Source organism: Mesocricetus auratus, unplaced genomic scaffold, assembly GCF_017639785.1.
Source record: "Mesocricetus auratus isolate SY011 unplaced genomic scaffold, BCM_Maur_2.0 Super-Scaffold_6730, whole genome shotgun sequence".
In the NCBI taxonomy this organism is placed as follows: Eukaryota; Metazoa; Chordata; class Mammalia; order Rodentia; family Cricetidae; genus Mesocricetus; species Mesocricetus auratus.
This window is the reverse complement of record NW_024429184.1, coordinates 98984305-99012270: the sequence shown is the minus strand read 5'-3', so window position 1 is coordinate 99012270 and position 27966 is coordinate 98984305. Positions and strand designations below refer to the sequence as shown.

Below are 27966 nucleotides of genomic sequence, written 5' to 3'. Positions count from 1 at the left end.
AATTCCACTGAAATAGGCTCCATGCAGATGTATTCGCTAAAAAACCTTTTATTGACTGTGCACAGTTATTAACAATTCACACTTCACTTTACTGAGGGGGAGAGCATTTACTCCATTACAAGTTAGTCTCCAGGACTGCTTAGCGGCAGACTGCAGTGCCTTCTTCCCATCAGGACACTGCTCAGTGCATGACAAGGGCTTCCACATTCACAGGCAAGGGAAAAATAAAGTCAACAAATAGACCTCTCCCTCCCTGCAGCTTTCCCCTCCACACAATGTGCTCCCAGTTTACAAAATGCCCATAAGTAAACTGTTCTCATGTGGGTATTTGCATCAATCAGAAGAGTAATGGCAACATATTTATGTGATACCATCATAAGGGCACTGTGATAGTGATGAGGAAATTAAAGACCCTAGCCATACCCTCAGGCAGATGCCTTCTGACAGAGAAGGTGGAAACCATGAGGCATCAGTTTGTCTCCAGCACCTGCTGCTCAAGTTTCAGAAGCTGCTTTTCAAGCTTTGAGGTATTTACTCGATGCATCATCAGAAACTGGCCATTCAAATGGAAGACGGGGATGTCAAACTTATACCTTTCATACCAAGTAGAATTTTCTGGAAGTGTAATGTCCACCTCCTGTAAAATAAACTAAAACACGGATAGGTTAAAGCACTGTGTATTATAGGTCACAGAGCCATGCAGCAACTGCAATGATGTGCCAAGCCCAGACTTTGTAAAGGAGAAAACACATAGCTTTTCTCCTATTTGTTGTAGGCCTACAGTAATCCAATGGACTACATTTCCAAAGCCTGACTGGTTTCTTTACCTTTACTCTACCTCCCGAATTCCCTACTTTTCTGTTGCACCTGCTCCATCCAGCAGCAGGGCTCTGCTCTGTTCCTAATAAAATAAAACATGTCCCAGATGGGAAGTTGCCTACAAATAAGGATGTAAGAAGTCTTGGTGTAAGAATGGCCCAGCTACAATGGTTTGCTAAAGGAAAAACACATCGATGGAAGTTACAAGGTAAGACAAAGGAATGGGGCTGAAGGTTAAAGTAAGCATGAATATTCTGATAGTTAACTCTGAATCACAGTGGGCATCAGAGAGGAAAAAAGTCCAGTAATAGAGAAAACCACTTAGGGGTAATGGGTTTCATGGAAATAAGTCAATACTAAACTCTCTGAGGAATAAAAACGAACTCTAAATGAAAAATCATTTAATCTCTTTTCCTACAGAAAGGATCTAAGCAGATACTTTATGCAGTAAACTCTATCCATCCCAAATACATGAAAGTTACCCTGTGTTTATACGGTTTGAGGACTTCTTTGGCTTCATCACAGAGCGGGCATGGATCCTAGAGGAAAAACAAAAGCTGTTAAACCTAAAGGCAGGTATTTGGTATAACACCCCACCCAGGAAAAAAAACCAAACACACACCGTAGACATGTTGCATTTTCTTCAAAGGAAAGTTTTCTACGAGATAGATCACATGACTTTATTTCTAAAACAAAACATTATCACAGACTCTCATAAACAGCCACTATTTCATGACAGATGCTCTCTGCACTTTTTGGTTGTTGTTGTTATTTTCCTTATATGTGTGTCTATACCTGTGTGTGTGTGTGTGTGTGTGTGTGTGTGTGTGTGTGTCTTGTACATTACATACTCCCTATTTTTCACTGACCTATCTACCTAGCAAAGGGTTCTGTCCTTTCTAAGTAAGGAGAAACGTGGTGGCTTCATACAATTGACCTGAATGGTTTAAATCTTTTCTGACTGGGAAGTACTGAACTTAATCAGCCTGTTTTTCCTAATAAGTCCAGAGGAATATTTCTATCAGGGAGGAGTGAAACAGTGACTATTCTACCTTTAAAAGAGGAAAAAAAAGTCTCTTCAATTCAAATGAATGACTGTAGCACTTCACAGTGTGTTTTCAGTTTTACTATTAGAGGTATCCACAATGACTAACGTTCTACATAAAGCATAGGGAAATACTAGGACCTGCTGTGGTTTGTATTCTTCAATTCCCTTATGGGGAAGATGGGGGAGAACACAGACTGGCAGATATTAATGGTCTTTTAGCCACTGTGCATAAGAAGAAAGTCCAGCTATAGGTTCTAGTATGTGAACACAAGATATCCAGCATTACTGTTACTTGTATAAAAGCTGCTCAACATAGATTCAGTATTAGCTCTGCTTGAGTAAAATATATTAGGAAGAGATAAGTTATTATGTACAAGATATACCTTTTCTTCAGCTAAACTCAGGGCATGTTTTGAAAATAAGGGCTTGGATATTTCTAGGTCTTTTTGGCTGGATTCACCTCATCAAATTGTTATTAGCATTAACAAAAAAACAGACTGTGGATAGTTTGTTGCTGTAAGACACTCATGCTAAAATTTCCTGAGAAAGTATCAAAAGAATAACGTAAGAGCCTGAAAGTAAAAACAAAATAAGAATATGCTAAGTTGCAGATGTACTGAATGTACCTCTTTATAGGTTGCTTTTATAGTAAAAGCTTGCAATGAGACTTGTAAAGGTGTTTTGCTTTCAAAGGCAGGGTTGTGGAGGTTTGTATAAATTGCTAATGCAAATATGTGAGGGCATATCTATGTGTATCTTTCCAAAGGCTCATCACCCTTTGGAAGGGATAAGCAGCCCAGACAAGAAAAGGCCCATGGTCAGGATGGCCTTTCTGAAGATTCTCTCTGGTACTTGTCACTCTGTTGTTCTTGAACTGTTGGATGGCCATCTAACACCCACCCATTCTTTCTTGTAGCAAGAAGGTTACAGTTTTGTTCCACAGGAACTTCTCTCAGCATGTGGCTAATTCTGTCTCTAAACAAGAAAGGGGGAATGCTTGACACAGGTGCAAACATTCAGGGCATTCTATCTCTTTTGCCGATGATTGGTTCAGGGATGGGCCAATCAGAGCCATGAATAGCCAAGGGCCTTCTGTTGCTATTTCCATAGATACCTGAAATGTGAGATCTGGCTTAGGGTTGCTGTAGTCATAAAGGAGAAGAGCCAAAATGAAGATGAATTTAATCCAGAAGATTACAAAACTGAAGAGACTGGTAACCTTGTTTTCTGAATCAAGCACTGGCTGGAACCAGAAACCAAAACAACCCCCAAACCCTTTGTTTTAAACTCAATCTGGAAAGTGCACTATTCCACTTGCCTTAGACAAAGAACAAATTCTTGACTTTTACATTTCTTTTACTGGACCATGCGTTACTTATATCTTATGTGCTTCACAAGGTTCAGTATACATATTAAGATGAATGGAAGACTGGGTTTTTGTTTATTTTCTGCAAATGTTCAACTGCTGTTGAAACCAAAAAAGAGGGCATGGCAATCATAAGCCAAGAGAGTACAACTAGTTTTGTGGGCTATTGTCTCAGATAATGGAATATTTTTGGCTCTATAATTTCCAACAGTACAATATTATTGATGATACAAAATCTAGATGAAATATTCTTAACTAGAAGTTTAATTTTACCTTTTGGGGGGTACGATGAGATTCAGATAAGGCCTTACATGTAAGCCCTGACTGATTTGGTATTTGCTATGTAGCCTATGCTGGTATTAAACCTGCTCCTGCCTCTCTCTGACTCCCAAGTACTGGGAGACATAGGTGTGGACCATCCCAACTAGCAGACTTTGTTATTAGACAACTGTCAGAACTGGTTTTAAATTGTCAAGTGGCTAAAATTTGAAAATCAGCAAGATTTTTTTATTTGAATTGATGTGCTTAAAAAAGTTACTTCTGTTGTCTTCATGTTTCTTTTTGATTATAAATTCCACAAAGTGATGTTAACTAGGAAGAAGACATTATTGATGCTTGTACTACAACATTACAGGGTGAAAACTTAAAAATTTTAAACTAAGGCAGGGAAGAGATGGCTCAGTGGTTAAAGCACTTGCATATCCCTAGGACCCATGGAAATGCTGGGTGGGCATAACGGCTTGCCTGGAAGTCCAGTGCTTGTAAGGCAGAGAGAGGAGATTCCCCAGAGCAGGTGAGTTAGATCGACTGGCTCTCTCTCTTAAGTCGGAGAGATCCTGCCTCAAAGACCAAGGTGGAGAGTGACTGAGGGAAGACTCCTGATATCAACCTTAGGCCTCCATTGCACCTGCACACACGTGTATTCACATAGACAGAAAAAGACACACACACACACACACACACACACACACACACACACACACACACACACACACACACACCACTGTGACTTAACAGTAATGCTAGGGATAAGAAAGCAAGTACAATCAGTCTTCATTATTTGTAGGTTATTTATTTGTAAATTTACCTAAGTGATAAAATTTGTAACTCCTCAAACAATACTGGAGGCACTTTTTTTTGTTTGTTTTTTTGTTTTTGTTTTTTTTTTTTTTGTTTTTTGTTTTTCGAGACAGAGTTTCTCTGTATTGTTTTGGAGGCTGTCCTGGAACTTGCTCTGTAGACCAGTCTGGCCTCGAACTCACAGAGATCCGTCTGCCTCTGCCTCCCAAGTGCTGGGATTAAAAGTATGCACCACCAACACCCAGCATACTGGAGGCACTTTTATAGTCAGTCACCAACATGCTAATACACAAAGCTAGAACAAGTCTGAGTTGCCAGAAGTATTCATTTCTAAAATAAGGTCTAATAAGATAATGCTTTGCCTTCTTGTTTTAGCCCCCATACTGTAAACATAAGTTAGTCTCCTTACAGGTAGTTTCATGGGTGTGACTACTGTATGGGTAATGCCAGTTTTGTTTTTTTTTGGTTTTTTTTTTTTTGTGGCTGTGTATTTTGTTGGTGATTTAAAAAAAAAACAGCCCCTAAGCATGGTGTTAAAAGAAAGCTGTGATGTGCCTCACGGAGGAAATACAAATGTCAGACAAGTTTCATTTAGACATGAGTTGTAGTGTTGTTGGCCATGAGCAAAATGCTAATGACTAAATAATAATCACTGAATAAGACATCTTTAAACAGAAACACACATACACTAAGGTTATACATAGTTGGTTCACAAAAAAAATACTGCGATCAGAGGCTTACTGGAATGCAATTCAGTGCTTTTCTTAGGTTTACTATTAGCTATTTCAAAGTTTATAGTGTTTTTAGGACATAATTACCACAAATAACAAGAACTGACTTATTTCTACATAGCACAGCTTTAAATATCATAATTATAGTCTATAGTTCTTTTTTAAATGTGGGGTTAAATGACCATTGTATATATTAGTGTACCTTCAATAACAGAAAGAATGAAATGCTAGGGAGGAAAAATTGAAGAACAAGTCTAAAGAAAAAAATTCCCATTGCTTTTCTTTACAGATTTGACCCTTTTTCATGGATATATAACTTTTTTTCTGCCAACAATGATAATATTTTATTTTTGAAGTGGAATTTTAGTTTTTCACTCAGTACCTTTGTGAATAAGGTCAGCACAGGCAGAAGGGTGTTAGAAGCAGAGAGATTTCGCAAGAGTCCAAAGGAGGATTTGGCAATCTGCAGGCTATTTCCTTGAAACCAGAGCATTTTAATCCTGCCAAAAGAAAAATAAGCCAGTAAACTTACGCACCATCAACTATGCTCTTAGAATACAAGCAGTAACTTGCAAGCTTATGATTGGATATGAAAGTTTCAGAATTGTAACTTTGAGTCCAAGAGTGTCAGAGAGGTCCAGATGTTTGGCAAATGTCCATAATAAATTCGCAGTACTCCAGGCAAAACAGAACTTAGAATTAAAAAAAAAAGAAAGAAAAAGAAAAAACCAAACCCTATTTATGGATTAGTTTTGAGCCTAATCACTTCGTTTCTGTAAGCAAACTGCATGAGTTTGTTAATTTGCATATGAAATTAAATTTCAACTGCAGATGTTGCCAGCATCCTGATGACTCCCTAAAAGTGGAGGTGTCCTGAGATGGTTTTTAGTCATAAGGACAGTTTAATTTTATTGGTAAGCATCCAACACCACCCAGTCCTCCCATGGTAAAAGAAATAAATGGCATACAGTTCCCAGCTGATAGTGTGAACCATCTCTGAGATCTCTGCTCCTACATTGGAAGTTGCAGGTAGAGAAACCATAAGAGAGACACAGTCTGAGTTAATTTGTTCAACGCCTTAAGAAGTGCTTTAAAAGGAGAGTGCCATGATTTTCAAAAGCTTCATACATCAATGCACCAGTGTTTTTATTGGAGAGATTCCAGAAGGAACAGTTTAATAGCAGCATGTCAAACATTGGGCTTTGAAGTTCCCCCATTCTGCTCCTCAGCTTGACTAAGACACCCTATTATTCCTAGTTGTTCCACTGAGCCTCCAGCTTTGTCTTTAAATCTCTAAATGTTACAATTTTACTTCTAAAACACACGTGTATGGTTACCTTTACCATTTACCACTATTCCCAAGATGAACTCATTCCTGGGATGATTATAATTTCTTAGTTCCTTTACCTCTCTAACTCTGTCTACTACTTTCTCCTCCTTTATGTTGGCAAGTGGCACCTTTGACAATTTCCCTCCTTGTCTTTGAACATCCAAAGACCATTCTTCCCCAGTAGCACTGCGCTGCCCCTCTCTCTCTCCATGAGGATATATAGCTTCTCCTCACTTTGCCCTAGGACTCAAATTACCTCCTTGAAGGGTCTCCTGACCACCTTACCAACGGAGGCTAGCCTATAATTCTGTATCCTCAGTCACAATATTTTTGTGAATCAACCTAATGCATAACCTTATTATACACGTTTCCATTTCAGGATGCCCCTGACTATTTACAGTTATTTATGAGTCTTCTACTACAGTGCAGTTCTATAAGATCAGGTATTATTCACACCAGTACTTCTCAGCATATACAATCAATGAACACATAATAGGTACTTAAATAGCTGCTCAATTGTTAAAATACTAGAGTGAGCCTTTCCCTCGTTCTACAATCTCACATCCACTCGATCACTCTGTGTGGACAGCAGTCATTCTTTAGGCCTGTCTCTAAACTAAAAGTTACTGCTATTGAGGGTATCTACTGACTTTGGACTGAGACACTGCAGTTAGTACTGCCACCACTTCAAATCTCCTGTGTGCGACTTCACAGAGCATGACTTTATTAACTGCTACTCTTCTCTGGCAACTAGGTTTCTCGGTGTAAATTAGCCTTAAATTTATTTCAGACAGAATGATAAGACTTTAGAAAAGCTACCAACTCATATCAAACTACAAAAAAATCACAGGACAAAAAGTTCAGATACTGATCCATAAAAGCAATGATCCCTCCTCTACCCTTTTCATAATCCTTTGCCTTTCCACTTCTACCCAGATTTCCCTGCTAACTAAATGATCTGGCAATCCAAGAAAAAGGAATGTAGTATGAATTCTGCATGAATCTGCTATTTAGAATTACTTTAGACAGTGAATGTAAAGAATGCTACAGCAGTCTGTGAGACTCGAAACTAAGTGTTAAGTCTTGATATCCATATAAATTATAAAATTAGCTTTATAAACATTAGAGATATAAGTCTTGGAAATGGAAAGTATGGGATCTGATATAGCAGTGTACCAAGACTGTGATCAGGATGGTGAACTACAGCTACATGCATTTGGGGGAGGCACAGACGATTTATTGATGTTTGGCTGGGATGGTAAGGAAAGGAAAACTTACTGCTTCTACCTAGCTAACTTGAGACTGAGGTGTTAAGGCTTAAAAAAAAAATTCACATCCACAATGGAAATTGGCTTCACTATTTCCAACATGACAAAGCACAGCATGTGGTCTTGGCTGCACCCAAGACAAATAAAGGCTGCCATAGTAAACAGAGCTGCCATTCTTTTCAGAGTTGTTGGAATATTTGTTCAATCAACCACAGAACTAAGTAGAGTCTTCAGTGATGCTATGGCCACTCTGCTTACAACTACTGCTATTTTCTACTCTCTGTTTCTACTTTCCCACACATTTTTAATTACTTAAACCTGACACATTTATTTACTGAGAAAGGCATCAATACTATTCAATTTTACAACTTGCGTATTTTTAATGGTCTAAGGTACATGCATTTTTAATACATTGTTCGATTAACTTATTTTTTTCACGTAGTGTATTATAAATCTATATTAGAGCCCAATATAAAGAAAAAGTCCCATATTCTTCACCTAGACAGACATTAAAGCTAAATTCCTTAATTCTTGAAGTTCACTACAGTTGTAAAAAATTAAATGTAAAATTATATACTCCAATGGGAATACTTGAATACTCTTCTGAGCTCATTTTACTAACTCTGTAAACCCTAATATCATGGCTATCAAAGTCACATTCACCAAATTATGTCTTTCTGAAGTAAAATCTTTATGTGGGCTACTCTATCAATGTGACATTTTCATTAGTTTGATTATGTTTGAACCCTATCTTAGTACTATTAAAAAACATTCTGAAAAGTGCTCTCTGACTATTAGGTCCTATCGTGAGCTGCCAAAATTCCTCCCCGATTCCCTGTACTAGGAACTGAACCTAAGGACTCATAAATGCTGGGCAAAAATGTGATAGAATATTGTTTTAAGGTGCGTGGCTTTTGTTTATGTTGCATTTGTTTAACTCTGTGAAGGTGTGTCACTTGGTGGTCCTAATAAAGAGCTGAATGGCTAATAGAGAGGCAGGAGAAAGGACAGGTGGGGCTGGCAGGCAGAGAGGATAACCAGAAGGAGAAATGAGGAAGAGGAGCAGCAACAAGAGAACAAAGAAAGGAGGATGTCAGGGGCCAGCCACCCAGCCAGCCATGGAGTAAAAAGAAAAGTAAGGTACACAGAAGTCAGAAAGATGAAAGCCCAGAGGGAAAAGATAGACCGGTTAAGAAAAGCTGGCTAGCAACAAACCAAACTAAGGCCAGGCATTCATAAGTAATAATAAGACTCTGTGTGTGATTTATTTGGGAGCTGGGTAGTGGGCCCCTCAAAAAGCCAAGAGTAAAAAACATTTAACACAACACAAAGCTTAAGAGTCTCACTAAATAGCTCAGGATGTCCTTGAACTCACTCTGTAGTCAAGGTTGGCCTTGAACCTGTATTCCTCCTGCCTTAGCCTTCTAAACAGCTGAGATTAGAAACTTGTAATAGTAGGCCTTCCTGACAACATTGTTTTAAAATTATGTTCCTTTAGTCATGAAATAGGTATTCCTGTTATACAGACACAATTTTATCCTTTGTATTTTGTTATATGTCTCTGTGACAGGAACACAAAGAACTGTGCTCATAATATCAAAGAAGCACAATTGGGTCACCTTTGTCACAGACTGAAGAAAGTAGAAAAAGCATAAAACTGGATTTAGAATGTGCTTAAAGAAAATTCTGAAGCCTAACAATACAGACAGTGACTCCTGCTGTTTCAAGTCTAGTGCTGCTCAGAGGCTCTGAGAGAGAAAGGGAAACTGGCTTGATAACACAACCGAGGCAGACTTCATTGGTCTTTATGGCAGAATCAAATACAACATGGGGGGAGGACTGATTGGACCAATTCAGCCTTCCTTGAAGCAAGAAAGAGAAGGTAACTTAACTTTATAGCATTTCCCTGTGAAGCACTCAAGGGCACGCCATGAAAGCAACTGATTATAGTACAGGAAGACACTATGGTTGTTTGAGCCTTTATTAAGGATTATTCATTTCAGCATGACGAGCTACCCAGGCTATGGCTGCATATCACTTATGTGGGACTCCTGATTTTTCAAACACCGTGTGCTTCTGATTAGGAGGCAAACAACATTGTTCTCGTTTGAGTAGAGAAACTGACCTTCACTGACCAGAATTTTATTCATTCAAAGAGTCCTTTGGCACACCAAAGCTCTAAGCTCACATGATCATTCATCAGCAAGCTGCAGTGTTAGCTCATGTGCAACATCAAGAAGTCTATATAAGCCCAGGTACTGCCTTGGTTATTAACAGATAATGCTGGAGCTTGTGCACAAGACTATAATGTAAATTTAATGCTGAGCTGACATTAACCAAACACTATTATCATAGCTCTTGCAGAACCTGTGTTCTATAAAGTGAGCTCAAGGCTTCTGTTTAGTCATTTGTGCCATGTGAGAAGTTAAGTGCTCCTCTTCATATTCATTACCATCCATGTATAACATTCCTGTTTTTACCCAAACGAAAAGAAACACACACCCCTTCTTGGGGAACAAATCCTATGTTTTAGCATATTGAAAGTTTATGTAATTAGGTGAGGTTGCTGAGGTGACAACTCAGGTCACTGGGTTCTACCTAGCCTAGGGATGCAGGGACAAATGATGCCTTCCTGGCACTTCTCTTTGAGTTTGCAAACAGCTGTATTTGAACCCCCACTTCTTCAACCTAAGATCTTGGATGCAAAATCAGGAGAGGGAGGGAAGGGCCCTTGTGCAGCTGGAAGTGACAAGGAAAGGCACTGTACAGGGACAAAACCTAAATGTCTCAGTAAACAGACACTGAGGTGCCAATTCCAAGGGTTAAAGAATATGGAGTGTAGGTAGCAGATAGAATTGCAGGTAGTTTTCCAGTATCTCAGACCCACAGTCATGGGACCTGGCCTGGAGAACTAAAAACGTGGCATCAAATCCGACAAGGCATTACAGCAATGATCCTGATATCTACTCGTGGACCACTGTACATAGCACGCTGCCCAGCTTCACTCTGACTATGCAGTTTGAGGTGATGATTTGCTTGCCAGTTTCCCATGCATCGGGGCATTTATCTTTGACATTGTTGTGCCCATGTGAACAATACACATCCACTTAGGACTTCATCTGCTCTTTATACATTCCCTCAAGGATTCATTGGCTCTCCACGGAGCATGGGATAGAGATCTGGATAGCTGTTTCTACGTTCAGACTCCATAGGTGCCACATTCAATTGCATTCACACATAATCAGTTTGCAATAACTTTTCGAAAATGTTCTTTAGCTGTTTCAAGTTAAGGACTTATCTATACAGTATGATTATGATTACAATTTCACTAAAATTATAATTTACATACCTACCATTTAATTCATGAACAACCCCTCTAATTCTCAGTAAAATTAAGCCATTACATTTTCCTTCATCAATCCTAGTGTTTAGCTTACATCAACTTCATACACTATATACAAGCAACAAAAATTCTAGATAGAGTTTGTGGATTCAGAAGGGTGATTCTTAATTAAGATAAAAGTTATATCATGCTTTATAGTATTAGCAAACTAATGACCATTAGCTCCACAACAGTGAGGAAAGAAAAGATTGAAAGTAAGAGATGAACTTCATTCATGAAGAGCCAAAATCTGGTCAGAATATTAACATACACAGACAGGTAAACTAGAAAGACAGGAAGTATAACAATAGGAGCATACAAAATGCTGTGAGAGAGGAAAAAGCAAGTATTGTGGGCTAAGACTGGAGATACTGTCACAAGAGAAGGGCTTCAAATTATTTGGAGTTTATGAATAAATAGACAAAATAGGAAGTACTCCAAATCATGGGTTGGATATTGATGGTGGGAAAAACATGAACCAAGCAAAGAAAAAGAATAGTGGAGGAACAGTATGGGACTTTAGAGAGAATTTGTAATAGTTGTCAAGCCATGTGTAATTTGTCATGTATGTCTTTGGAACCACTGATGGGTTTGAACAGTGTTTTGTTTCCAATATTTTAGAAGATTAATTGTTAACAGTTAGAGAAATGTTGAGATTCAAATGAACAGTGACATATGTAGGTTTGGTACTCATGTGAAGAGCCAGAGCTAAAGATAAAAATTAGAGTCTTTGTTGGTATAAGGATTGTGTCTGCAGCTGTGAAACTAGATGAGATAATCTCAGCAGTACAGAAAAGGAGGGCTCAAGATAGATCTTTAAGGCAATTCAACTGATCCAGCAGAGAGAAGCCAGGAAAAGCAGCTTGACTGTGGAGGTAGGAGGAAAGCTGGAAAGAAGGCTACCGCGGAAGCCATTGGGAAAGGGTGTTTCCCAATGCAAGCATCCATTGCCCAGCAGTGAGGAGGGCTTGTCTAGAAAGGACATACATGAACCAGAAGAGATGTATCTGATGTTGCTCCAAAGGCATTACTCCTATAACCAATGCCTGATACTAACACATACCCTTGCTGGTTCTTGCCTGATTTAACAACTTTAAGGGAGGAAAAGAGTGGAGACAAATATTGACTGTCTTAAAAGAAGCTGTATAAATCAAAACATAACATAGAACCAAAGCTTAATTGTTGGTTATGGAATAATTCTTAGAGGCATTTTATAAATAATGACAATGATTTGATTTTTTTTTTTTTTTTGCTGGAACTTTGCTTTTATTGGCCGACAACAGATTTACATTTCTACAACAATGGTTTCAGAAGTGAGAAACTACAGGACTGAAAAATACTTTGGATATAGCTCAACATTTCAGACAGTGAACACTACTTAAATGGACAGTACGGTGTCTATGCAAAACTGGACAGCAAATACCCTGGCATGAGGTCATGGTTAAATTCACTCAGAAATTTCCAGAAATTCAAACCAGGACACCCAAACTGAGCTTCTCAAGAATCATTTTTCCGTTGACAGGTTTTAAACAGTGGCTCTTTTTCTGTACTTGTCCTTATTTCACAGATGGAAACAGTAGTCATTACCATTAATACTAATGATTTCCTCAAACTATGTATATCAGAACAGAAGCCTCCTAAGGAAAGTGTTAAGTTAGGAGCATTAACTATCTTTAAAGATAAAACTTGTCCCAAGCAGTTCTGAGTAAGTTTGCTGCAGATATCAAAAATATTTTAAATAAACACAATTCATACTCAAACATATCAATCAGAGGAACTAAGCATAAATAGTATAATTGTTCATTTAGAGCTGAAAGTTCAGTTTCCTGTAGAGTTTACATAGGAATTCTATGTCTGAATTCCCTAAACACGTTTTCTTTGGGGAGGATTCTGTAAACATAGATCCTAAAGAGAATCGCAGCTGCCACAAAGTTCGGAGATGCAGGAAAACTCTTCATCTATTTGGACCTTAGTTTTGCCAAGTGTGAAATGGAAATTCTACTACTTGGCCTTGATCTCTCATTTTCTTGAGACCCAAGAGAAGCATGTTTACAGGCTTTAGGTCTCAAATGTCCTTGTGACCCAAGAAAGGGCAATCCCATACTGAAGAAATAGCACTGGAATGGCCCATGCTTGCATAAGGCTTTGAACACGTTTCTGTCTTTGGAAGCTTAAAAAAAATGCAGAATTCGCTTTGAGATCCATATACAGGTGTAAATACACTTGCTTACTGTCAATTGCTTTCTTTACTCATAACTGGGAGGCAGTGGTTTAAGAAAGCACTAAACTGGAAAATGGGGGGGGGGGGGGCTGACGTTAGAGTGGCCTGGCACTTGTCTAGAAACTGTTTAACCATGGGAGTTGGACATACTATTAGACATACTTAAAATGTTATTTTAAATGACATATCCTCTTCATCTTGGCATTCTTCCCCTCATCTAGAAGCACCATTGCGCTTGGCCTGTAGTCAGCTGACAGCCGTGCAGCAGGAAAAGAATCTTCAGTGCATGCATGCAAGAGTTTTTAGAATCTCTAGACCTCAGCAGTCATTCCTTCTAGATTATTATGGCAGAGGAGTCTACTCTGTAATGCGATGGTGCATGTGATAACGTCAAGGGTCAAGGAAGTTTCCTTGGAAATATTCAACTGAGAAAAATAAAACATGTTAATCAAGCAAAGTCATGCACTTCACAGAACATGCCTCATAGTATCTAGGAGTAGTCTAGAGGGAATTCTGAACTAATTAATACAAAGGGGTCTTCACAAGGTGCCCTCCTCCTTCTAGCCTCAACTCCAAATGTACTGACTCAGCAACTGGCCTAGAGTCAGAACAGCTCAGTGCTAATTCAAAGTATAAAATAATGTTCAGTTCAATTATGACATAATGACTGCAAACCCATTCTTGAAATCAAGAAAACCTGAACAATACAGTTAGCTTATATTAGACAGGAGGGCTTAACAGAGTTTAAAAACCAATTTGAAACGTCCATTCTCAAATAAAGATAGCGTTAAGACTGAGGGCAAAACCATCTAGTTCAAGGAATGGGAACAAAGTGCATAAGGACTTATGGAGCCTCTTTTTGACATTATCCTTCTTAACCAAGATGATCCAGTCCCTCTGATATTTAATACTGAGCCAGAAAGAAGACAATTTCAATAAACATTTTAGTCACATTATGCCCAGATAGTAATACTAGTTTCACTGCTAAAAACAAGTTTGCAATTCAAAATATCTTTCATCTGTCACTAGTATTCTATTTATTTTCAATTCATCTTTCCAAAGACGACCACAGAAGACCTGCAAGGTGTTTGTTGCAAATCCATCAATTCATTGGTCTTTTAATATCAATAAGTCATAAGCTTGTACAAAGCAGAGTTTGATTCGAATGTTGAGAACAATTCACTCTGTGACCAGGCCCTGGCAACTCTGAATTGTGTAAGAGTCTACAATCTCCTGAGTCTTAACTTTGTTCTTCCATAGCTACCATTAATAAAATATTTTCAAATTTTGGAACTGGGAAGTGACTTTAGGAAACTATGTTCAATTCTTTTATACATTATATGTTTTGTTTATTCCTATTTTTTCCTTGAACAAGGGCATATGCTTATGTATATGTTTTGTTTAACACTACTTTAAGGTTCATGGGAAGAAAGAACTACATTTCAGGTAGAAAATTCTCTTAGCATAAAACAGGGTTCTGATCTCTAAATCTAACAAGATCCACATTAGTTTCTATTTAAACATGAAAACTTTTTTCCACAGTATATTTCAGATGGCCACACCTGACTTTCTATTAAGTAATATAATAATTTTTTTAGCCTAGAAAAACCATATATATTTAGAAGTAAAAAAAAAATCAAATAATCCAATGTCATGTCCTTTCCCCATAATTGAACTAAAACCCATTTTCCTATTATTTCATTATTAACAAGAGAAAGTACTAGAACAATAAGAGGAAGTTCATTTGTTTATAACATTCTAGTTATGGTTGTAATCAAGTAAATAGAAGGAAGCAGTATGTACTCCACAACTGTGTGTGTGTGTTGTGAATTTTGAACTCCACTGGGATATTGTTAGTAAAGGAGGGAAAAAACAAACAAAAACCACAACTGTGGGTTTTCTTCACTGTTATTTAAGCAATTTAGCTTAAAATAGTAATGTGACAGGTCCTTTCCCCTTGAGACAGGATCAAATTAAGATGCCGATGGCCCAGGTAAGTTAGTAATTTAGCATACCTTCACAGATAATTCTGCAAATACCTGCTGAACAGATATTTGGGTGAAGGGTTGAGCATGGTAATCCTGGAAGGAGTATAGATACAGAACTGTGGAGCCTTCCAGGCTGTGTAGTCAACTCAATACAACAAATGCCTACAATTCACCAGACAGATCTGCTTAGAGAGCAGTTTGGCGATAATCTGTGGATTTTCAAACATACCCTTCCCTGGTCCACGCTGTTAATCAAAGAGTTCCTTCTAACTTCGTTTAGTCACTCTGTGGAAGGTGATTCTTGGTTTTCTTTTCTCTCTGCTGCTTTCCCACTGGTGTTTTCATGTTCTTTATAGGAGTAGCCTTCCTCCAGGGATATTGCCTTTTGTCTATAGCATGAACTGAGTGTATGAAATGTCAGATACTAGAAACAGAAGTGATTAAGACACTGTCCCTGCCCTTAAGGAACAAAGTAACCCAGTCATTGCAGGATAGTACTGATGTTATGTGTTGGATACAATCTGACAGAGTTCAAGTGCAGGAAGTTCCATCCCAATACTGCAATGGCAAGGTGACGAAACCTTTAAGAAGTAGAGCCAAGAAGATATTTGGTCATGGAAGATTATGGTGAAAAGGGGAGGGGGAGTTAATGTTGTTCTCTCTGACTGAAAAGGAGCCCTTTCTGTACAGGATTGGTCCCCTTTCTAGTTTTCTAGTGTGATGGGTCATGGAGGGGCGGGAGTGGGGGTGGGGGTGGGGGGGTGGGGGGTGGGGTGGGGTGGGGGTGGGGGGTGGGGTGGGGAGGACCTTGTCAAGCCTTTAGCATCAGTGTATTTACTTCTTCCGGCCTCTAGAATCACAAGCCAAAGACTGACACCTTCTAAAAACAGCAGACATTTTAAGTTTTGTTTACATCTCTGGGAAGTTAACTCTTTGATAAGAATTAGAAAAAGAAGAGAGGTACTGTCTTTACGCTTTCTGATCCCTGTGCCTACCTGTACAGGAATGGGTCAGAGATGTGGAATCATGTATTTGTGTGAATTAGCCACAATGTCTCATTTTATATACCCCCCCCCCATAATGACTTTGTCCCTAGAACTTGCTAGATATACAAAGAGAAGAGCTGGAGAAGCTCACTTGGTCCTGCTACATGTATAGCCACACATACCTGAGCCAGAGGATATCCCTCTTCCAAACAGCAGCAAACAGAAATAAAATCTCATTCAGGAACTATTCCAGGTGGCTTTTGGTTTCTTCTGATATATATCCCTTGAATAAAACAGTGCAAAATTTGTATTTACAATAAGGATCATAAAAACCCCTGACTACATCACACATCACCTCAACATCTTACTATATTTGAAGTCCCAAGCACGAGAAATAGTAACTAAATATATTGGCCAGTTAGAGCATATAAAAAATATGAAATACAAAAAAACCCTTTAATTAAAACAAACTTATTTTGAAGGAATCTCTCCATAGTGTCTCTCAGTACAGTGCCCCTGTGAATACAATACTGTACTGGAACAAAACAGAAACATAGCTCAAAATATTCTCAAGTTAGAATAATATTCATTCCTATTACTTACCTGCCAATAGTCTATCTAAATAAAACTGCATATTCCTCTAGCAAAAGAGACAAAAATTACTGATCCTTCTTCAGCAGGTAAAGCTTCAAGTGGACCACAGCAAACAGGGAGGAAAATGTGGAGCCTGCTTAAAGTACTCTATAAATTTTAATTTTCACAACTGTACCTTTCTGGTTCCAGGAAATTCCTCATATAGCAGGACCCCAGGTTATTAGATTTCGACACCTTACACAGAACCATGATTAGTTCTGCCTTATCTCAGGAAAACAATAACTCAGCATTTTCCAGGACATACTTGTTTCCATGCTTTCTGCTGCTACTGGTAGTGGTTTGTTCAAACAAGGTCACTATGTCTTCAGGCTGGTCTAGAACTTAAGACCTGCCAGCCTAAACCATAGTGCTGGGATTGTAGATAAGCACCACCACCAGGCTGCTTCCCTTGCATTTTATTCTCTGCTGTTTACCTGTTAATCAAACCATGCTAAATATTGGCAGAGTGCATCATGTGCATTTTAATCAGCTATTCCACAGAATCTTACTGAATGAGGTAACTGTGGCCTCTAAGAGCCTTGGTTAATTAGCCACTCTGGCTGTCTCAGGAGAACCTTGAACAAGTTGAGATGGCTCTTAGAAGCCACAGGTTGGGAAATTGACTACCAATGTCAGGATATAACATATTCTAAGTACCATCCCTGGAAATGGGAATTTTTTGGGTCATGCCAGACCACGTTTTTGTTTTTTTTTTGTTTTTGTTTTTGAGAAGAACACTAGAAATGTTTTATATAAACGTGATTAGTAAGGATAAGGCAAACCCCATTTAAAGGGAGCCTTAGAAACAATCAGATACTTATTCACATCAGTGACAACTGTCAGAGACTTTATACCCTTGGACTCATTAAAATTTGTATTAGTTGGTATTTGTCAGGGGTGAGCGACAGGGCTAAGTATTTGTTGAGCACTGTAATGTCTGATTTATTCTATTGTCCACAGCCCAGAGGGCTGCTTCTGCCCAATAAAGCAAAGTCGGGGTCCAGACAGCCGGGTCCGGAGGGGCCTGGCACTCACAATGTCCCTTCCTGCACTTTTCAACCTTTTCACCCCAATTGAAGGTCAACATGGCTGCTCAAAACACTTATTTAAAAAGGCAGTCAACTCAGCAGGCTGTCAAGTGTGATATGGCCACTTCATAGAATTCAATTAAACCCGGGACCAGGGCATCTGTGAATCACTGGAAGAAGCATGAGTTGAGACATTTTCTGCTTTCTTCGAAAAGCTGTATTTTTCCCTCCCGTCATTTATTCGGTTCCCAGAGCGCCATCACAAGCGCGCGTTTACAATCTCCCCCCAGTGGCTCAGGGATTTATAGCTCTCGGCTTAATTAAATCCCCTCTAACTGCAATGGAGGTCTGCGGCGCGCCGCACGGCGAAGGGCTCGCGGCCTCCTCCAGCGGGGGCGAGCTACCACCCGGCAGACAGAGCGTTCGCCGTAACGCCAGCGCCATAACCCACCTCAGCCTCAGGCCGCCCGGCCGCCGCTTCCGCCCGCCGCACTTCCGCCGCGAGCAGCACTTCCGGCCCGCGGGCGCCGCCCTGCCGCCTGGGCTCCTTCCTGTGGGTCCTTGTGTGTATTCCCGGCGGCGGGCAGCACCTGAGCCAGGCTAAAATGTATTGGAAAGAGAGAAAAGAGGGAGGGAAAGAAAGGAAGGGAAGCAGGGAAGAAGCAAGAAGAGGCCCTGTGTGTTAAGGAAACAACCTGCGGGCTGAGGCAGCATTTTGAGACTGGCCATTTTAACCTCTCCCTGTATGCGTTCATTCATTTATTATGGTAGTATTTACTGTTTTCCTCTTGCCTTGGGTTGGGGCTGAACTGGGTTATAAAGAACAGGATGAGCAAAACTGGGAGATGTACCTCCCAGGTTTACAACCTTATAACCTTGGAGGCAAGGCAGACATGGGGGAAATGATCCTTTAAACAGGTAATGCATTTCAGGCTAAGCGGTTTTGAACAGAAGGAATATGACTTGTGAAAAGGCAGGAGTTAGGAGTGTCAGCCAGTTAGAGAAGTAGCTTTTGGACTAGCATATGACATACCCCGGGACAGGGACAGAACTCTGTACTGCATGGGCGGTGCACAGACAGCTGGCTAAAGCATAAAGGGGATTGGGGACTAGAGGTGAAAGGCATAGGAGTATAGAGTCAGGCCAGGTAGCCAAGGCAGGCTTGTGTTATAGGCAGCTGGAATACTTCCTGATTAACTATGTCCCTATGCAGAAAGGGGAGCTGGAATAATTGTTTTTGTCTTAGTAAAGGTTCTCTCAGCTTTGGGAAGAGAATGGCTTAGTATGGGTGGGAGAAGCAGAGTCATCCGGAGATGACTAAGTAGTATAGACTTCAGGTGTGGTAGTATTGTAAGTAATAAGAAAATGATGGGTAATAAGTATAATAATACTCAAATTAATATTTATTGATGGCTCATCCAAAGCTTGGTACTCATTAGCATGTTTAATCCTGTGAATGGTCTTATTAAGTACCGTCTTGTGGATGATGAAATGGAGGCTTAATAACTTGTCCATATCCTCACAGATAGAAAATAGTATATTGGGATTTCATTTCTGCTGCCAGTACTTGTGGGCTCATCACTGAACAAAAATCACTGTGTATTTAGTGCTTAAAAAAAAGATAAAATAGGTCAGAAATGAATCCCTTAAACAAATCATATTGATTATATGATATTGGCAGAGGACACAATTTGAAAGTAGAATTTTCAAGTTCATACTTTATCATTTCAGCATTTGTTAGCAACCCAAAGAGGATTTGGGGCCTGTAAATAGACCTATGATTATTGTTTTTTTGTTGATACACTCTTGATAAATCCTAATCTTTCTGAGCAGGAAAATGTCATTCTATAACAGTTACAAATAGAGTATTTCTTAAGAACTAATGTTGTGTCTAGCTATAAGTATCCTGGTAAAGCATGCATATTGTACATTTTGTGGAGTGATAGAAAGATTGTCCTGGAAATGTAACTTTAGGTCAGCTTCCAAATTTCATTTTTATTTTGTTGGAAAAATGAGCTTTGTGTAGTCATTGGATTTATGAAATTTGATTTTACAAACTGAAGATGAATGGTTTTCCCAAAGGTCACAATGAAAGCTTTGCAGCATTGGTTACAGGCAAATTTCCCCAAGGAGTCAAAGTTCATTTCCAGAGTTTGCATTTAACTAGTAAGATTTTTTGAGTGGCTATACAGTTTGTAAGTGGTAGCAGAGGACTTGAAATGCATACAAACAGTTTCACTTGAGAGTGGGAGTTCCTTGAAATGGTTATGAATCCCTGAGGCTTCAGGTTATCAGTGTCCAGCCATCTTGGGAATGTCTGTGTTAGGCCCTTTATCCCAGAAGAATAGTTTGGCCTCTAGGTCCAGGTTTCCTGCCTCCCTGTGCCAAGCAAAGGACCTCTGTTTGAAAGAATTTCTGGTGTTTGAACAGGGAAAATAATTATCTCAAAAAATTGGTCAAAGCAAAATTATAAACATTTATTCAAGGGTAACATGTAGAACATGTGTGGGTGTTACTAAGGACTGGATTTGGCACTCATTGAGAACAACACTCGGAGTCTTGTGACAGGAAGTTTCAGAGAAGCAACTGAACTGCAGGGACACCCGGGCCCCAGGCGAGAGACATGCGGGTCTGCTTAGACGTGGAGATTGATCCTGTGAGAGAAAGGGTTACTCATGGCCGATGATCTAAAGTGATTCCTGTACAAAAAGTTGCCAAGCGCTAAAGGGCTCCATGCATTTGTTGTATCAAGTAGAGACAGGGTGCCTGTCATTACAGTGGCTAACACAGTGCTCCAGAGGGTGCCCTGAGGCCTGGCTTCTTATCTGCTTTTGCCCTTAAAACAGACCAAGGCAGCAAACTCTGACTTTCAAAAAATAAAGGTATCATCTGTTACTATAATACCTACCAGGTGAGGTGGTTCATTTCAATCGTTTACTGCTGGTGGTGAGTTTCATAGCCAGCAATAATGCCAACACAGGACTAATTGTCAGCCTAGAAAAGGAACGGGCTCCGTTATTTGAAAACCTGATAGAAAGCTGTAGAAGTGTGTTAATGTAATGGTGATTTTGATGTATACCTTGTCTTCTTTACAACAACATTGTACCAGTCAGCAATCTTTAGACCACAGTAATACTTTATCTATGTATTCAAAGGACTGCTTTTCCACCTTACACTAAAGAAGAGCCTATAGTTATAACTGATAGAAGATTCTATTGTTATATTTACCTGTATAAAGTCATTTCTTACTTAGTGAGATCTGGGAACACCAAAAAATGGTTCTTTACAGTTCAGCTCCCATGAAGTTAGTGTGGATGCCTGATAATGAGAGTGGTGTTCTGTCCAGTGCATCGGGATCAGAACAGTAGTACCCTGATGCTCCGGGACCAGCAAGCATACCTACTTCACTGTGTTCCCCACACCTGCTGCACAGTGTTCCTGCTCTACAAGACACAGAGACTCTTTTCCTGAGAATAATAATGAGAACATGTTTTTCTTACGATTATATTTTATTTCTTCGAATTGAGTGTGAGGAAGATGAATGGCTTAGAAAAATAATAAAGTAAGTACAATCACCATCTTTCCTCTGTATATGATCTCAGTGTAGATGAGTATTATAGATGGATTTGATCTTCGAGGGTGCTACTCTTCAGTGAGAATGAAAAATCACTGCTCATGATTTCTCTTCCACTTTCTGTAACAGTGCTTCCATGATTGTGTTCTCTCTACATTGGAAATGCTGTGTTACTGAATTCTGTTTCCAGTATCAGTATGTATATAAAATGACAGTATAGCCATTTTTCATTCACAAATATAAATAACATAGTATTTTTAAAATTACAAAAAAAGAAAACAGCACTCTATTGAGACAGCTTAAATACATGAGAGCTACTACTGAGACATTGTAGTGAATTTGATGGTGACTCTAGCTAAATTAAAAAACATTACAAATTTATTTTTATAGAAAAAATATTAAATAGGAGTTATTCACAGTTTTTCTTTTTAGGTTTCAAACGATGTAAAGGTAAGATTAAAGGTCTTGAGACAGCACTGGGTCAGTATATTTTGTTTATTGGAAGTATTATTTTCATAGGTCTTCTATGGAATGCAGTTGTAGTGTTTGTCCTGAGAACTGAAGCAAGTCTGTGTTCTGACTACTGCAGGACCTGAGTTCTATACTTAGACCTCACGACTGTTATCTCATTGGTTATGTCTGAGGCTTCAGTCTAACTCTAGAAACAGCCTGCTTAGAAGGGCTGGTCTGTAACTCCTGAGATAACTCGAGAATACTTTAGACGATACCCTATCTGTTCTTCCAGAAATGACTTGGGAGTCAGGCCTTCCATTTAAGGCCTCATGAAAGCTAAACATGTGGGTGTGGGAGGTGGTGGCTTCACTCATTCCCCTTGGGTTTGTCTCTGAGAAAGCCGAAGTAAAGAAATGGCTGTTGGTATGAAAGTGTTCCCTTCAGAATGCTTTAAAAAAATAATGTCTTGACAACGAGTGATTGTCATGCCTGCCCTATTTTACTGTAACCTGGCTTTATGCTGTCACTCAAAGAACATGTAACCTGGACTTTGACTAGGAGGGGCTATCTCAGTAATTGCCACAGCTGGGTGATACGATGGTAGAAACATTCAGAAACCTGGGAGGAGTTCCCTGGTGTTTTTCTGGTCTTTATGATGAGCATATTTGTTTATCTCATCAGTCACTCTCTCTAGGTACTGCCAACTGCAGGAAATGATCTGAAAGGGCCAGATATTAGGTTATGTTTAAGGTCATAGAGAAAAACAGTGGCAACTTCCCAACGAAAAGATGGGCTTCTGAGTCTGAGATGTGTTGGGTTATTGGGTCACTGCTGACTGCCGCCAGGCCAACTATTGTAAGAGGAGACAGAATTATAAGCCTGTTCTACTAGGAAGGAACAGACTACAGAAACCTGATTTTTATATCCTCTATGACATTAAAAAAAAAGCTCTGCTCTTGTTCCAGACATTTAGAGGAGAGTGAATGAAAGTTTCAAAGGGGAAAAATGCTTATTTGTTTTAAGGCTTGCTCAAGTAATCCACTTATGCCATTTACATTAGTTAAGCAACCTTTCCATGTAAACACCATTAATTATGTAGTATAAGAGTCAAATAAAAATGCTAAAAAATAAACGTAATTGTAGAATAAATTAGTGTAGCTTGAGTGCTCATACATTGTAGAGAAATTGTAGACTTGTGGGAATGGATGTGTGATTTTTCTATTGTTTGAGCTATAAGATGGAACCAACAGAAATGACATTTCACAGATGGATACCAGTGCTGCTAAGGTTTAAACTCACACTGGCAGTGAAATTACAGTTTTCACAGGGGCCTTGACTCCAGCCTCTCTATTTAGCCATCTTTAAAAGACCATGAGGTGAGATGGGGTTTGAGTGCCCCGTGGATCTCCCCAGAAGATCTGTGAGAATCAGACCATTGTTGTCAAGTCCAGAATGAGTAGCCGCCACCTCCTTTCGAGTGTAATAACAGGAGATTGCTGTGTCTGTGCTGAAGGAAATGAACTAATGTGCTGCCTGCTGGCCACAAAGGGAGGGGGCAGGGACTGGCGCCCCCGAGAGAGGAGGGTGTTGGAGATACTGCCATGACAAGAGCAGTGTAGACTCATGCCGCCATTTGTTAATTGATTGCTTACAATTCCTCAAGACAGGATATACATTTTTTTGTCATCCCATTTTACAGAGGAGGAGATCTAAGCTTGGAGAAGATCACTAATGAAACAGGGACTGGAAAGCTTTTACTCCCGTTGTGTTTTTTCTGCTACCTCATTCATGTTTTTAAATGTGAATGAAAAGAACTATGGCTTATTTCAAAAAAAATATTTTGTGCTAGGATCTTTTAAGAATATTTGAGCAAATATCCACCATTCCTCAGGGAAAGTTCTGTTTTGCCTCAGAAGGCAAGAGAAGGTTTTCACTTTTATGGGTTAAGCCCATCATCTATTATAATCACGAAAGCTGGATCCTGGAAGAGCAAAGGGTTCTCACAGCATGAAGAGGAGGGTACGAAGCTTCTCTTCTGGCTTCCTGGTGTACAGCCACACCATCCAGGGAGGCCTGCTCAGACAGACAGGGAGGCTAGCTACCAGGAAGAGCTGTTCTGTAAACACACTGTGACATGATATTCATAAACACATCTAACAACTTACTGCTGCGAAGAATTTTAAGGTACAGTTTTTCTAAATCTTGAGAATTTGACCCTCCAGAGAAATATAATAAAATACTTAGCCATACCGTCTGCTATGTATGTATAGCATAAACTAAAGGGAAATTGTCTTTATTTATTCAGAATAATACTTCCTGTGCCAGCAGTAAGCACTAGTACTAAAATAAACATGAATACCTCTTCTAGTGGAACTCACAGTCTAGTGGAGGAGAGCAATTTAACCAAATGGCCATGTTAATAAATATTTACTACTGGGCTTGGTGGAACGTGCTAGTGATCTCAGCACTTAGGAGGCTGAGGCAGGAAGATGAAGAGGTACAGGCCAGCCTGGGCCACAAAGCAAGACCCTGTCTCAAAATAAAACAAAATAATATTTATTGTTACTATCCCTTTCTCCAATGAGGGTAATATTTGTAACTAACTTACTAGAAAAAGACAATGGATATATATATTATACCTATACATATTTTATTTTTTACTGAAAACACATAAACATATACTTGCCAAATTTGATCCAGCTAAGATGCCTTGTCTAAGGACTAACTGAAATGTCACCTCATCTTTCTTGTATAAAGCCCACTCGAAATTATACATTTTGTGTACAATTTTCCATTTCGCCTACTTTAAAATGGAAGCCATGGAGACACTTGTGAGGTAAATTTTATTCATTTAGATTTTATTATCCTCCCAATCTTTTACACTTCTCTTGTTTACAACTAATTTACGAACCATCCCCCACCCACTTCCCAGACTTTGAATGTCTTTCCAAAGCATTTAACTTAGCTTTCATAGAAACAACAACTCTCTTTTTATGCTCATATTTGAACAGTTTATGTGATACTTAATTAAACCATATAATTATAGTAATCAAGTACGACTGTCATAAGCAGGTTTAGAACAAAAACAAGCCACTCTGAGTAAGCATGGTGCTCAGCTGGTGGGAGCATCAGTGGTGAGGGCACAGGCTGGCAGAGGTCACAAGCATCTGTCTCACTCTGGACAATCAGTCAATACATCTGACAAAGGGATTTGAAAACATCAGTTAAGTCTCAGAGGAGCTCAATTAAAAGCGGTTCTATTGTAATTAAAACCTAATAAATATTTCAAGGAAAAGCAGTGTGTGCCATATAGGTCTGTACTGGGAGACGTGGTCTTGCCTTGGGAAGCCAGGAAAGGCCTCAGAGGAGCACCTGCTTGGGATGAGACTGAATTAGAATTGTCTCAGAGAGGGCCTGAGGAGTTCTGAGGGAGAGTATGGCAGCATAGTGGCAGCGGTAGAGGACTGAGGGAGTATGTTTTGGAAATGAGGAACTGAAAGGGGCTGGTTGGGTGAAGAGCAGAGGCGGAGGACTTGTACAGGACAAGAAAAGACTGAGACAACTTCATGACAGCTCTTAGGCCAGTGGTTCTCAACCTGCTTAACGCTGTGGCCCTTTGGATACAGTTCCTCATGTTGTGGGGACTCCCAATCATAACATTATTTTTGTTGTTACCTCATGGCTGTAATTTTGCTTCTGTTGTGAAGCATAGTGGTTTGATCTCCAGAGGGGATCACGGTCCTACAGGTTGAAAACGACTGTCTCAGATCTTTGACAAACATAGTTGTTTTCACCCTGTCCACAGTGGAAAGGTACCAGTGCAGATGAAGCAAGGGTCTGCTTATTTTATAAAGAGCAACAGCCAATTTGTAGAGACCTTCAAGTCTAATTTGGGAGCTTTGATTTCCTTTTTTTTCCCAATGTAAATACATCATTGTGATACTTCATGGCAAAAAAAAAAATCTTAACCTCTGGCTCCAGGATTTCTCTTAGGGAGGTAGCTGTGCTTATTGAGGAAATTGCATTCACCAGCAGCTTGTGGGTTAAAGATGAGCATCTAAGGGTAAATGTCAAGACAGTAAAAGGGGTGCTAAATATCTTTGCTGAGAAAATAGGAGGGAGGGAGAGAGAATTTATTTTCTAGAGCTTCCATAGGCAAGGTCCACTAAGTGGGTAGCTTAAAACAGCAGATATTTGTTAAATTCTGTCATTTTGGAGGCTAGAATTTGAAAATCAAAGTGTCATCAGGACTATGTACCCTCTATGAGGCTCTTTCTCTTTGTTTTTGTAACGTTGGTGGCCAACAATCCTGCCATTCCTAGTTTGCAGCTTTGCCCATGCAACTCTGCCTCTGTTGTCACATGGCATCCTCCCTGTGCCTTGATATCTCTTTCTTATAAAGAATATTGTTATGTTGGATTAACATCTGCTTTAATAACTTTACCTTAAATTGCTTATTTTTGTAAATACTCAGTTTTGCATTTTCAGGTATTGGAATTCGGGGCTTTAAGGGTAAAACCCTGGAGCCTATAACAGACTTGAAGGAAAGGAGTTAAGGAGAATTACATGAAATTAGGTAACTGGGGTAGTTATAACAAGAATTTGCAAGTGTAAAGTTAATGAAAGGATTAATAAGGAGTTTTAAACTACTTTTCTTTCAGAGTAAGATACAAAATTGTCTCTTTAGAGCACTCATGGTGGTGATTTACTCTGTCAGCTATAGATGTGTTAATAGTGTTTTGACAGTGGAGATGAGAAGGCAAATGACAAGTAGAGACACAGAGATGTTCTTGGTCCCCATGTTGGAGTCTCTGACATGAAGAGTATAATCATAGAGAGTCTCTAGAAAGCAATTCAATACAGACAGGAAATCAGGAAAAAAGACCATTGAACATCTGTGTGGTAGTTTGAAAGACAATGCCCCCCAAACTGAGTGGTACTATAGGAGGTGTGGCCTTGTTGAAGTGGGTGTGGCTTTGTTGGAGGAAGTGTGACACTGTGGGGGCAGGCTTTGAGGTCTTCTATGCTCAAGATACTGGCTACTATCACTGTCCTCTTCCTGTTGCCTTTTGATGAAGATGTAGCCATCAACATGTCTGCCTGGATACTGTCATGGTCCTCACCAGTACTGAACCTCTGAAACTGTAAGCAAACTATTAAATATTTTCTGTTATTAGAGTTGCTGTGGTAATGGTGTCTCTTCACAGCAACAGAAACCCTAACTAAGGCAATCTGTATTACCCTTCTGTACCTTCAGAGTCATATATGTGTGTGTGTGTGTGTGTGTGTGTGTGTGTGTGTGTGTGTTGGCTTTCCTTTCATAGTCTCTGGTCTGGGACTTTGGCAACTTTCTTCGGTTGGACTTGGTCTAAAATGTATAATATAATTATGAAAATAATCTTTCCTGTCACTCGGTATTGTTAGTCTCTTTAGGGTAAATGAAGGATTTTAGCTATATTAGGAACATTTGTGAACAAAACAAAAAAACTTTTGCATTCTGCTTCTCTTGCCCTGGTATTTTCTAAATATAAAAACTGCAAGGAGATTACAGCTTGACTGGAGAAAGGATGGTCTGTGAAGTTCTGTGTCTGTTCTGTTCTTGTCACTGTCTCCTTCACAGCAAACCTTTGTGTTTTGTTTCTGGGTTGGAAACTGAGACACAGTTCTTCTACTCCCTTCACTCAGGTGGGTCTCCAACTCACAACGATGGGAATGATTTCCTGTAGTGAGTCCAGATGCTTGTGTTCAGCGTTATTGCTATTAGCCATCAAGTCTGAATTGTACAAAATTAAATCTGTCCTTGAGGCCTGAAGGGAAGACAATCTTAATAATGGTTCAATGTCCTCAGAGTGAAATAGCCTGATGTGGGGGGAGGACCCACTATCTCCGTGAACACAATGCAGCCCAACAGCATTTCTGATCATGTCTGTGGCTCATTTACGTTGGTATTTAACACAAATGTGGTTTTAAAGCGCATACCACCCTCCTTAAAACCTAAGTAACTGGCAAATGGTTAGAATAATTAATAAAACAATTGTTGAAATTCCTGTAAGTAGCTC

The 27966-nt window shown here is 39.4% G+C and overlaps 1 protein-coding gene, 1 long non-coding RNA gene and 1 pseudogene across 5 annotated transcripts in view; 2 read left to right on the top strand and 1 right to left on the bottom strand.

Moving 5' to 3' along the window:
* The window catches only part of LOC121138861, an 87504-nt gene that overhangs the window by 30740 nt on the left and 28798 nt on the right, over window positions 1-27966 (top strand). The gene's annotated exons all lie outside the window — the stretch shown is intronic.
* On the bottom strand, window positions 33-18391 carry CUNH5orf63 (chromosome unknown C5orf63 homolog). Of its 3 annotated transcripts, XM_021226618.2 has the most exons (6): window positions 18332-18391; window positions 16402-16502; window positions 15463-15634; window positions 5427-5544; window positions 1302-1358; window positions 33-649 (listed from the first exon to the last, which is right to left on the bottom strand). In XM_021226618.2, exons 4-6 carry the CDS (start codon window positions 5535-5537, stop codon window positions 470-472), a joined length of 348 nt encoding a protein of 115 aa, XP_021082277.1. In that variant the 5' UTR covers window positions 5538-5544; window positions 15463-15634; window positions 16402-16502; window positions 18332-18391; the 3' UTR covers window positions 33-469. The 3 variants fall into 3 exon arrangements, with proteins under 3 accessions (XP_021082277.1, XP_005069153.1, XP_012968219.1); XM_005069096.4 differs by lacking the exon at window positions 15463-15634; XM_013112765.3 differs by lacking the exon at window positions 15463-15634 and having other exon boundaries at window positions 33-637.
* On the top strand, window positions 18655-21857 carry LOC121138860 (annotated as a pseudogene).

Bases quoted from the DNA above. Each gene is read 5' to 3' on its own strand.
- CUNH5orf63 (XM_021226618.2), bottom strand. From the start codon at position 5,537: ATGCTCTGGTTTCAAGGAAATAGCCTGCAGATTGCCAAATCCTCCTTT. The intron at 1,359-5,426 runs GTACTGAGTGAA...TTTTTCCTCTAG, and splicing joins TGCTGACCTTATTCACAAAG to GATCCATGCCCGCTCTGTGA. The intron at 650-1,301 runs GTAACTTTCATG...TCCGTGTTTTAG, and splicing joins TCAAACCGTATAAACACAGG to TTTATTTTACAGGAGGTGGA.